The sequence below is a fragment of the Cebus imitator genome, unplaced genomic scaffold (assembly GCF_001604975.1).
Source record: "Cebus imitator isolate Cc_AM_T3 unplaced genomic scaffold, Cebus_imitator-1.0 Scaffold21, whole genome shotgun sequence".
In the NCBI taxonomy this organism is placed as follows: domain Eukaryota; kingdom Metazoa; phylum Chordata; class Mammalia; order Primates; family Cebidae; genus Cebus; species Cebus imitator.
In genome coordinates this window covers 4,870,109-4,882,263 of record NW_016107336.1, presented here as the reverse complement: position 1 = coordinate 4,882,263, position 12,155 = coordinate 4,870,109, and the positions used below count along the sequence as shown (strand labels likewise).

General features: G+C 44.9%; 1 protein-coding gene and 1 long non-coding RNA gene across 13 annotated transcripts in view; one reads left to right on the top strand and one right to left on the bottom strand.

Moving 5' to 3' along the window:
• The window catches only part of LOC108299381, a 20,297-nt gene extending 17,679 nt beyond the window's left edge, over positions 1 to 2,618 (bottom strand). Inside the window, exon 1 of the long non-coding RNA XR_005198949.1 lies at positions 2,407 to 2,618. This is a non-coding gene — a long non-coding RNA (uncharacterized LOC108299381). The remainder of the gene's footprint in view (positions 1 to 2,406) is intronic.
• Positions 2,619 to 3,016: 398 nt separating this feature from the next.
• KIF13A (kinesin family member 13A) overlaps positions 3,017 to 12,155 on the top strand; it is a 225,297-nt gene continuing 216,158 nt past the window's right edge. For 7 of the 12 annotated variants that reach the window (XM_037736015.1, XM_037736019.1, XM_037736016.1 and 4 more), the window contains exons 1-2: positions 3,083 to 3,238; positions 3,499 to 3,589. In XM_037736015.1, the coding sequence (XP_037591943.1) occupies positions 3,184 to 3,238; positions 3,499 to 3,589 (146 nt within the window). In that variant the 5' untranslated portion in view covers positions 3,083 to 3,183. Of the gene's footprint in view, positions 3,239 to 3,498; positions 3,592 to 4,275; positions 4,284 to 6,837; positions 6,895 to 12,155 lie in introns of those variants that run through there. The other 5 variants (XM_017521644.2, XM_017521643.2, XM_017521642.2 and 2 more) reach the window with 2 other exon arrangements.

Sequence of the window (12,155 nt, the reverse complement as noted above, 5' to 3'; positions counted from 1 at the left end):
AAAAAAAAAAAAAAGAAATTTAATGTCTCAGAGCTCTGGTGTCTAGAAGTCACAAATCAAGGTGTCAGTAGAGCTGTGTTTCCACTGGAGGCTTTCTTTACTGTTCCTAGCTTCAGAGGGCTCCTGGCAAACCTTGGCATTCCTTGGCTTGTGGCTGCATCACCCCAATCTCTGCCTCTGTCTTCACATGGCCTTCCTCCCTATGTGTCCAAATCTCCCTCTTCTTTCTCTAATAAAGACACTAGTCAGTCCAGCTGTCCGAGGTGGGGGCGATCACCTGAGGTCAGGAGTTTGAGAGCAGCCTGGGCAACATGGCAAAATCCCATTTCCACTAAAGATACAAACATTAGTTGGGGATGGTGACACACACCTGTAATCCCAGCTACTTGGGAGGTTAAGGCAGAAGAATGGCTTGAACCTATGAGACGGAGGTTGCAGTGAGTTGTGATCGCACCACTACATTCCAGCCTGGGTGATAGAGGGAGACTCCATCTCAAAAATAAATAAATAAATAAATAAATAAATAAAGACACTAGTCATTGGATTTAGGGCCCATCCTAACCCGTCATGGCCCCATCCTAACTTATCTGCCAAGACCCTGTTTCAAAATAAGGTCATCTTCACAGGTACAGAAGGTTATGGCTTGTACATACTTTTTGGGAGACACAAATTCAACCCTCTACAATTCCCATTGGTAGAAACTGCCAGAATAATGGCTTAGCATAGGGATGGCATCTTGGTTGTGAATAGGTCCTGGATGAAGTCAAGAATTTCAGGAGCGGTGGGAGGTAATATTAAATACGGTAGGCCAGAGACGTTTTTGAACAGTAGAATAGTATGCATGATCAAAGGATAAAATTTTAATTTTGTGAAAAATCGGTCTGGAAGCCGGATTTAGGAAAGATTACAGGAGGCAAAGCTAGGAAGGTTAAGAGGATGTCTCAGTAGCCCAAAAGTGAAGAGGTAGACACAGACCTAGATTGTTAGCCCCAGAGGGCTGGAAATTTCACCTCTTTTTCTCAGCAACAGCTAAGAGCCTGTAGCCAAAAGCCTACAACTGTGTTTGTAACGTAGTAGGGTACTCAGAACACATTTGCTGAACAGGTGAATGAACAGACAAAGTGAGATTGCAGCAGTAGGAATGGAGAGGAGGAAAGATGCAACAGGTCCTTCAGAGGCGGACTGAGACAGCTGGATCCACAATAAGGTAGGGCTGAAGTAGTTGTCGTTCTGTGTACGCAGAAGACTGGTTCCGGGAACATCCAAAACCATGCATACTCAAGTCCCACAGTCAGCTCTGCAGAACCTGCAAAGAGGAAAAGTTGGATGTCTCCGTTTTGAACCGTGCCAAATACTGTCTTTTCCTTCCTCCCTTCCTTCCTGTCTTTCCTCTTTCCTTTTTTCCGCTTTTCTTTCTCTCTTTTCCTTCCTTCCTTTCCTCTCTCCCTTCTTTTTCCTTCCTTCCCTCCTTCCTTCCTTTCTCTCTATCTCTCTCTTTCTTTTTCTTTTTTCTTTTTTCTTTCTAACAGGGTCTTGCTTTGTTGCCCAGGCTGGAGGGTAGGGGTGTGAACATGGCTCACTGCAGCCTCGACCTTCCAGGCTCCAGTGAGCCTCTCCAGTAACTGAGACTACAGGCACTTGCCATCCTGCCCGGCTATTATTTATTTATTTATTTATTTATTGTAGCGATGGGGTTTCTCTACATTACCCAGGCTGGTCTCAAACTCCTGGTCTCAAGTAATACTCTCGCCTCGGCCTCCCAGTGTGTTGGGATTACAAGCATAAGCCACCGTGCCAGAGCACGAATACTGTATTCTCAATCAGACTTTGATTGAAAACAAGCCACGTGTAAGTGGACTCGTGCAGTTCAAACCTGTGTTGTTCAAAGGTGAAGGGCAGCATCACTTAAAGTCAGGCTCATAGCCTGGCACCTGTTGGAGGCAGACGGAGCCTCTCCTAGCACCTGCCGCACACTGTCTAACGTAATGTCTCCACGCCCTCCCTTCACCTTAGCGTGTGCTTCTGCATCATGCTATTCATGTTTTTGTGTGACCTCCACAGCACCCTGCACACAGTAGGACCTCAGTGCATCTTCCAGTAAGTGGATTTCTAGATTGAAGCAAAATCAAAAGATTCCTGGATCTAAACTCTGGATTTTTTTTACTTCTGTACGCTTCAAAATGCCTGGCACTCGGTGAGCGCCCCCTAAGCACTTGTTGAACCAAATAGAATAAATCCGATTCGCCCAGTTCCGCCCTGGCAGAGAGGTCTGCGTTTGGCAGGATGACAGAATCCGTTGCTATTAAATTCTTATGTAAGAGTTAATGGCCCTCCCAGTCCACTTGACAGCCCTCCCACGACCGGAGAGGCCGAGAAGGGAAGGAAGAACACGATTTACAAACACACACTGTTTCGGTGGTGGATTCACAGATTCATTTTTAGTCTCGGTTCACCACGGAGATCTTAAAACATCGCTGCAGGCTCCGTGTGGGACAGAGGGGGCGGCGTGCCGGGGCTCGGCGGGGAAGGCCTGGCCACCCTGCGCGGCGAGCCGGGGCCCTTCCGGCCGCCCCGGGACTCCGGCTGGCAGCGGCCCCAGAAGGCGGTGTCCGGGGGGCCCGGCGGGCGCGGGTGCCGGCTTGGCCTGGGAGGTCCCCTGGGGAAACAATGCGCCAGGCCCCGGACTCCCGCCACCCCTGAGCGCCCGCCGCTCGCCGCTCCCCACACTGCCGTCCCGCCGCTCCAGGGGGCGCGGCGCGCGGCCGACCCCGGCTTCTCCCGAGCCCCGGCGGGCGGCGGGCGGCGGGCGGCGGGCGCGGAACATGGCGGCGCGGCCGGGCCCGGGGCAGCCGCGAGGGGCCGCGGCGCTGCGCTCTGGGCTGGGGCCGCGCGGCTAAAGCGGCGCCTGGGCCCGGCGGCGAGGCCTCCTCCCCGCCCGCCGCCGCCGCCGCCGCCGCCGCCGCGCCCCGCCCCGCGCGCCCGCCCCTCCCCGGGCCGCGGCCGTGCCCCGCGTCGCGCTCCCCCGGGATGGCCCGCGCGCCTCGGCGCTGCCTCTCGGAGCTCACGGCGGAGCGGCGGCGGCCGCGCTCGGGGGGCGCGCGGCTGCGGCGGCGGCGGCGCAGCGCGTGAGGGGCCGCCTCGGGCCGAGCGGGCGCGGCGAGCGGCTGGGCGAGCGCAGCCAACATGTCGGATACCAAGGTAAAAGTTGCCGTCCGGGTCCGGCCCATGAACCGACGAGGTGAGGAGCTTTCCGCTCGGTTTTATTTCTGCTCGGGCTGAGGGCGGGGGCAACTTCGGAAACTGCGGGGCCGGGGCGGCGAGAGCGCGGCCGGGGCCGGGGGCCGGGGGCCGGGGGCCCGGGGCGGAGGCGGTGTCCGCGCCGGCCGCGGTGCCCGGGGCGCCGTCTCCAGGCTCGGCCGCCTCCCGGGACGGAGCCCCGCGCGGGCTGGAGGCGCGGGTGCTGGACTTTGCAACGTCCCCGTCCCTCTGTGCTTTCAGAACTGGAACTGAACACCAAGTGCGTGGTGGAGATGGAAGGCAATCAGACGGTCCTGCACCCTCCTCCTTCGAACACCAAACAGGGAGAAAGGTGCGGCGGGTTCCGAGAGGGCGGCTGGGGAGGATCCAGCCTCGCGGGGTCCTGCAAGTTTGAGCCAGGAAAATGGGAGTGCTCGTTCCTATTGTTAGGAAGGCGGCTTCAAGTTTGTCGCCCGCTCCTGTTTGAAGCCGTTGCAAGTCCAAGTTCCTCTCCTCCCTCGCCCCCTTCCCCTCCATCTAGAGCGGCGGCAGGCAGGGCACCCTGGCCACGGCCAGCACCAGTCAGCTGAGACCTGGCGGGCTGCGAGGCACCCGGGAGGGAGAGGGCCGGACGGGACGCCAGAGGTGAATCGTCCAGCGGCCACATTTTACAGACGGGATAACTGAGGCCTGAGGCGCGCAGGGGGCCAGCCCACAGCCTCATTGTTCGTGGAACCCAGTGCCCGTGATTCTTTTAATCACTGCAGCGTTTGTTTCCTTTGGCAGAATTGTTGAGGGACAGTGTGTGTAAAATGGGAGGAAAAAAATGAAGCAAAGAGTCTTGTATGCTGCAGACTCAGGCTGGACTAGTTAATATCTATTTTAGTTCCTGCTGCTGAGTTGAGATAATGCCTCAATGTAATGCGCGAATTTTGATTTTCAAGGAGACAAAAGTAGAGCCCTGAACTGTATAGACACTTAGGGATGTTCTAAAAGGGTCTGTATTTACTAGAAGGCAACATATTTGCATTTGAAAAGTGGTAACTGTTGGGTCCTTATTAATTCTGTTCTGTTCCATGCAGCAGTATGGGATAATGCCCCAAAATAATTTGAATATTTGGCATTTTTCTAGTAAGCCTCTGAGAAGAAATCAGTTGGAATTCATTCAGTATAATAATGCGGTAGCTTGTAAATATCCGTATGTGAAAAAACGGGAGAGTTTACAAAATTAATTTTCATTGGAAATGAATGAGTTTCTGTTTCTAAGAATCACCTGTTGATCGATGGACTACAATTTAGTGAATTTCATTCTTTAGAGATTTTCATTGACGAGAGAGTCTGAAGCAGGGTTTGTGACATTATTAAGCAATGCCTCCATTCTATAATGTGTGGTGTTCAAGCTCAGTTTTGTCAAATCTGGGGAAAGAAATCATGAGGAGGTAAGATTGGGGATTCTTTGCTTTTCGTGTTGAGCATAGCAATTTTTATCCAGTTTGCAAACATTCTGCTACCTTTAGCAGAGTCTGATGGTGATATTAAATAGCTCAGCTATATTTAAAACGTGTTTAACACTGAATGTCGTATTTATTGTACGTTACACTGAATGTTGTTTGGTAATGGATGTATTTTTAGATGCATTTATAGCAGTGTGGATAATTTATTTTATGGTGATAGTAAACTCCTTGAGTACATTAAATATTTACAGATTAGATTAGATGTCCATATCACCAACGAATGTTTTCCCCCCCTAAACTGGGTATTGTTATACTGTTTAGGGAAACAATTCTGTTGGGTCAGATTCTTGAAAGCCGTCTGGGGTAACAGGTAAAATGTTTTGTAGCTCCGGTTGTGTAGCTCCTGCTTGTTTTCCTTGTTGGCACCTGCTCCTTGTCACTCCATAAGGAGTGCGACTGTTGGCTACTGTTTTGTGACATGAAGTGTTGTCATTCGTGAAGAGAAACAGATTTGATTTTGTGGAATTTGGATACAACCCGTAACTGTGGATAGTTGGTTCCAAATGCTAAGTAATCAGTTGATCATTTTTCAGGCTGAACCACGTTAGTTACTAATCGGGATGTTTTAGGTAAAGATTTGAAGGGTGACTTTAGGATCTGTTCATCTGCTTACTTAGTGGGATAGTCCCTCATCTGGAGCTATAAAAATAGCATTGAAATGTGGGTACTGTTGTGTTTTGACCTTCTGGCAGATCTAATTCTTCGAGTAGCAGATGAGCTTTCTATGGGACTCTGCCCTAGTACCGGTCATTTCATTTACAGACGAACTGAGGAGTCAACACAACCGTGCTCCTGGTACATTAGAACTGTCTTTGCACAGATGAAGACACCAAATGCATTTTTTTTTTTTTTCGTTGTGCAGCTTGGTTTCATGTTTCTCCACAGACTTTTTCCTTAAAGTAACAGTGCCTTTAAAAATAGAAAATTTTTCCCTTGGGCTCTGGGCTGATTAACTGCAACAATGTTTCATGCTATGTTTGCAAGCATTGCTGTCATTGGTTTTTAGATAGTGTTCAGGGCAGAGCAAAGGTAAAGAGTAGAAGATGGAGAATGTTACTATGTTTCATATCTATAAGTCCAAGGTTTGAAGTGTAAGAGGTCTTTAAATGCGTACTGCCAAACCTGTGTCAAATTGGGGATTACTGTTTTTCTGAAAGTTGCAAGAAATTACCAATGAATTAACTATGGGTAGAAATTCAAAGTTAGTGGGTGAAAGTTTTCAGTCTTACCGGTAAAAACAAGTGAGAGTGCACTGATGTCCAGGGGAAGAAAACAGATGGTGTAGGCTTTCATCATTTCCCCATTTTACAAAACCAAAGCCAAGACTGTGTAGCTAGGACTAAAAGATCAGAGGACCTCTGAGGTTAAAGATGTTTGTTTCGGTACTGAAATTCTAATATTGTAATACATTGCATGCATCCAGGTTAGTAGTTGATATGTATACTGATCCCCATTCTGAAACATTAAGACATGTGGATTTGTTTCTTAAAATACCATTGCATTGCTATCCAGGAGACATTTATGAAGTTCAGATCATTTTAGTACCATGCTTTGCATAGAGGATTCAGAGGTACTTGTGGATCCAGTATCTACACCAGAGTCACTCACCTTGGAGAGATGTGGGGAGAGAGAAGAAAAAATAGTTATAATACAATGTGGTAAATTACACTGGGGTATACTTTTGCCATTTCATGGACCACATAATTTTGAAATTCTCTATTTCCTCCTCTTTCTCTCCCTTGAGGCTGTGAGCTCCCTTCTGAAGGCAGGTACTTTGTCCTACTTCTTTTTGTGCCTCTTGCTCCCGCATACTGCCTGGCATATAGCAAGGGCTTAGCAAATGTGATGGGAACATTGAGGAGGGGCTGTGGATGCTACCCAAGGTCCTGGCAACCTGCCAAGACAGGTGCTGTTTGTGTGGTCTTATGGATGCTGAGGGTATAGGTTCACTTTTGCAAGATGAAGAGAGAGTCCTTTGCCAATGAAAGTGAAGGCATACCTGCCACATTGCTTCAGGGTGATTGTATGTGTGTGAGTGTGGGTGTGGAGCATGATTCAGAAGCAAGACAGCTCTGGGCTGGGTGAGGTGGCTCACACCTGTAATCCCAGCACTTTGGGAGGCCAGGGCGGGCAGATCACTTGAGGCCAGGAGTTCGAGACCAGCCTGGCCAATATGGTGAAACCCTGTCTCTACTGAAAATAGAAATATTAGCTGAGTGTGGTGGTGTGTGCCTATAATACCAGCTGCTCTGGAGCCTAAGGCAGGAGAATTGCTTGAACCTTGGAGGTGGAAGTTGCCATGAACTGAAATCGTGCCACTGCACTCTAGCCTGGGCAACAGAGTGAGACTGCATCTCAAAAAAAAAAAAAGAGGCAAGACAGTTCTGGGGGTGGAGTGGGTGTGGGCGAAGGGATGGAGTGGGGTGAAGGGGGTGATGGAATGAGAATCCCTAACTTGCTAAAAAGGGTGACATACACAGTGAAACGTCTTTCTCTTCATCCCACTATCATCTCTACTTTGCCCATCACTTCACCTCTCTGAAAATGGGTAGCCACAGTCATTTATTTCTCATGCCTTTTTTTGAGATATATATGTTCATTTTTAATATGCACAAATATATACACAAATAAGTATCTTACATATTTTAAGAAATATCTTTGATATCTTTTAATATCAGCATATTAATACTCATTCTTTTTTACTTTCAGTGTGAATGGTGGTGGTTTTTAAAAATATAGATGCTTGGCTTATGGGTTCAATCCCCATGACTTTTAGGAAGTGATGCTATGCTGTGAAAAGAATATAGTGGAACTTGCTTTCTACAGAAGTTTTTGTTCTTAATTTTTTTATGTAAATGAATTGTAAGGTAAGACTCCAAAATAAAGTTTATATCTAGCCTACTGCATAAAAATAAAATGTTGGGCTAAATATGGGCTCTCAGTAGAAGAGCATCAACATTTTTAGCCTCCTGTTCATTTTTTCCATATGGCAGAATGAACAATACACCTTGTAAATCATCTGAGGGAGGGTCAGTGGAAGAAAGATTCCTCTTAATCAACTTTGTAAATATTTCCTAGTATATTCACTAACAGTTGAGCATACCTATCTGAACATCTGAAATCCAAAATGCTCCAAATTCCTGGGGGCCTGGTGCGGTGGCTCACACCTGTAATCCTAACACTTTGGGAGGCCAAGGCGGGTGGATCACCTGAGGTCAGGGATTCGAAACCAGCCTTGCCAACATGGTGAAACCCCATTTCTACTTTAAAAAAAAAAAAAAAAAAAGACACAGGCACACATCCATAATCCCAGCTACTCAGGAGGAGAATCACTTGAACCTGGGAAGCGGAGGTTGCAGTGAGCCTTGATTACACCACCGCACTCCAGCCTGGGTGACAGAGTGAGGCAAGACCCTATCTCAAAAAAAAACAAAAAAACAAAGAAACTCTCAAATCCAAAACTTTTTGAGTGCCAACATGATGTTCAAAGGAAACACTTGCTGGAATATTTTTTGGATTTTGGATTTTGGATTTTTCAATTAAGAATGCTCATTTGGTAAGTATATAATGCATATATTCCAAATTCAAGAAAAATTGAAAATCTGGAATCCAAAACACTTCTGGTCCCAAGCATTTTGGATAAGGGCTATTTGGTCTGTATATGTTGCAAGTTTTTATTTCCATGCTGGCTTCTTTGGCCATCCTAAAGACTTCTAGGATGGTACCTTGGCTCCAGTGTCTTTGTAGACCAGAGATGTAAATATTAGTGAAAGTCATACATAACTAGAAAGACAAGTCGCCTAAGAAGCAGTAATATTCCACATTATACAATCACCTGTGGGACTTTGAATTCTCTTTTCTGTGTTGTTATTCTTCAGTCTGCCCATATTACAGACCTAATTGTAAGAAAGCAAAGAAACGGGCGCAGTGGCTCACCCCTGTAATCCCAGCACTTTGGGAGGCTGAGGTGGGTGGATCGCGAGGTTAGGAGATGAAGACCATCCTGGCCAACGTGGTGAAACCCCGTCTCTACTAAAAATACAAAAATTAGCTGGGTGTAATGGTGCATGCCTGTAGTCCCAGCTACTTGGGAGGCTGAGGCAGGAAAATTACTTGAACCTGCGAGGCAGAGTTTGCAGTGAGCCAAAATTGCGCCACTGCACTCCAGCCTGGCAACAGAGTGAGACTTCCTCAAAAGAAAAGAGAAAGACAAAAACGAAAAGTAATTATAATACAGTGTAGTTTAGAGTGATGATTTTATATTATTTTGTTGACAGTCAACAGTTAAAAATACACTTTACGTTAAGAATCTGTATATGTGGATAGGTATATTTTAAAGGTTCATGAAAAAAATAACTATATGCAGTGTCTTTTCTATCCCCCATTAGAATTCATTTTTTAAAAAATGATGACGATGTCTTACTGAATTATTTCTCAACCCACTAATGAGTCACAAACTTATATTTTGAAAAACATAGATTTAGTGGGTAAAAGCTTGGACCCTGGTTTTTTTTTTTTAAACCAGTGTACACAGTTTAAAGTGTGAAGTAGTTATATAATTTACGAGGCTTTATTAAAAAAAAAAAGAAAGAAAGAAGGAAAGAAAGAAAGAAAGTCCCCCTCTTCATTTTTTTCTCCAGGGGCAATCACTTTTAGTGGTTTTAGTTCATTATTTTGGAATTTCCCTCCCTACTTCTGAATAACATGCTGGTAGTGCTACTTTTTTATTTGGTCTCTTTGTTCTCTTTCTCTGATATATTCTTACCTTACCCCCAAATTCTTCCCACCTGCTCCCTGTTTTCCCAATATAGTAATTTTGGTTGGATCTATATTTACTGTTGACATTATTTACGTGACTATACAGAACATTGTTGGCATTGAGCTATGAATTGTTCAATTAATTCTTTTCTTGTCATACAAAACTTTTTGTTTTGCCTGGAGTTAATAATTGTTTCTTTTTTCCTCTTTTTTTATTTTGCTTCTTTTGCTACATGCATATTACTTCAACATCCACACTCTCTGCCACTTGCCTGAATCTTTTTTCAAGGCTTTCAAACATATCAGGTACTCTCTAGAGTTCCTCTTCCGAAAGACATTTCTCCTTGGCCCTTCTTACATGTTCTGTTGTGATCTGGCAGCCCTCTCTGCTTGGAGAAGTTGCCTTCCTGGGGTTTCCTGCACCATCATTCAGGGGATTTCCTTGACATCTCTTCTGTGTGGAATCTCCCGTTTTTCTATTTTCCTTCCCTTCTTGGTTTCCTGCCTCCATTTGGTAGAGCACATCCTTCAGTAGCTTCCTGAGAAAGCATGATTGCAAGGTGAAGTTTTTTGAAACTACGAAAAGTATCTCAATTCCACCTACTCATTTTATTGATAGTGTGGCTGTGCATCATATTCTGCTTTAAAGACATTATTCCACTGTCTTTTATCTTTCAGTGCTTCTTTTGAGAAGTTATTTGGGTTTCTGATCCTTTGGATGTGACCTAGTTTATTCCCCTCTGGAATCTGTTAGAATTTTTTTTTTCTTATTTTTGTGAAATCACAATAGTGGGCCTTTATGACCTAGAAACTCATGTCTTTCAGTTCTGGAAAAAAAAAAAAATTACTGAATTAGTTCATTAATAAGACTTTTTCTTTGTTTCTCTCTCTCTCTCTCTCTCTCTGTCTCTCTCTCTCTTTCTGAAACACCTATTTGGACATGGAGTTTCCTGAACTGGTTCTCTGGTGGTTTTCTTGTTTGTTTTTACTTTTTACCTCTTGTCTTTTTGACCTACCTTTTGAGAGATTGCCTCCACTATATCTTACAAGGCTTACGTTTAATCCTTATGCTTAATTTTTCTTTTCTGCTATCACATTTTAAATTTTCAAGAGCTCTTTTTTTAGTCTCCAGTTTTTTTTTTTTTTTTTTTTTTTTTTTTTTTTTTTTTTTTTTTTTTTTTTTTTTTTTTTTTTTTGAGATAGAGTCTTGCTCTGTCACCCAGGTTGGAGTGCAATAGCGTGATCTCTGCTCACCACAACTTCTGCCTCCTGGGTTCAAGTGATTCTCCTTCCTCAGCCTCCAGAGTAGCTGGGATTACAGGTGCACACCATCAGGCCTGGCTAATTTTTTTGTATTTTTAGTAGAGATGGGGTTTCACCATGTTGGTCAGGCTGATCGCGAACTCCTGATCTCGTGATCTGCGCACCTCAGCCTCCCAAAGTGCTGGGATAACAGGTGTCAGCCACAGCACCTGGCCGTGATTTTTTTTTTTTTAAGCATCTTATTCTTGTTTCTTGGTTGTGGTATCGTCTCTATCTGAGGACATTAATGATAATTTTCTCCATATAGTCTGCTTTTTGTTTTCTCCCTAAAGCACATTGTTTTGTTTGTTTTGGTGTCTTTTATGTTAAGGACATTTCTCAGATGTAACTGTATCTCAGGTCAACTCTGGGGTTTCTTCTCAGCAAGGACTGTACATGATTTATCTTTGTGTTCCCAGTGCTTTGATTCAAGAATGCCCCATATTCCAAAAGCATTTTGTAAAGTCTCTTTGCAGTTACTATGGTTATTAAAAGCTTTTGTCAAATTCCTTTTCTATTGAACTTTCAACAGTAAAAGCAATAATTTTCTTAAGAGCATAGATAAATGCTTGAACCGAAGGTAGTAACTACTGTAGACAACTCAGTTACCTACATTCATAAAGACAGTTTGTTAGTAAAAAAGCTGGATTTTTTTTTTTTTTTTAGATGGAGTCTCATTCTGTCCCTTAGGTTGGGGTGTAGTGGGGCAATCTTGGCTCATTGCAACCACTGTCCCCCAATCCTCGCCCCGCCACCTGCCACCCCACCCCACAGTGGGACTACAGTGTAGCCTCCTGAGTAGTTGGGACTACAGGTGTGGACCACCACACCTGGATGATTTTTGTATTTTTAGTAGAGATGGGGTTTTGCTGTGTTGGCCAGGCTGTTTTGAAACTGCTGGTGTCAAGTGGCCTCCTGGTCCACCCTCCTCACCCTCCCAAAGTGCTGGGATTACAGGTATCAGCCACCACACCTGGCTGGAAAATTTTTAAAACTCATACTTTTTGCATCACTGTTGCAAAAATTTTAGTGAAGAAATTGTTTTGTCCTCTTTAGAAAGGTGTATGTTTATTGCACTGGAGGAAAATGCCATATTATTATATCTTTTATCTTCCATCTTTTCAGAATAGTACCAAAATGGCTAGTTTCCATAGTTAAGTAGGAGAGAGGACATGGCAAAAATGATTTTGTAAGGGTAGTAGTAACAAGATGGTGGTATTCAAACTTGAATGTGCATCAGAATCACCTGGAAGGTCCCACCTGAAAGGTTCTGTTTTGGTAGGCCTAGGATGGAGCTTGGGAATGTGCATTTCTTTTTTTTTTTTTTTTTTTTTTTTTTTTTTT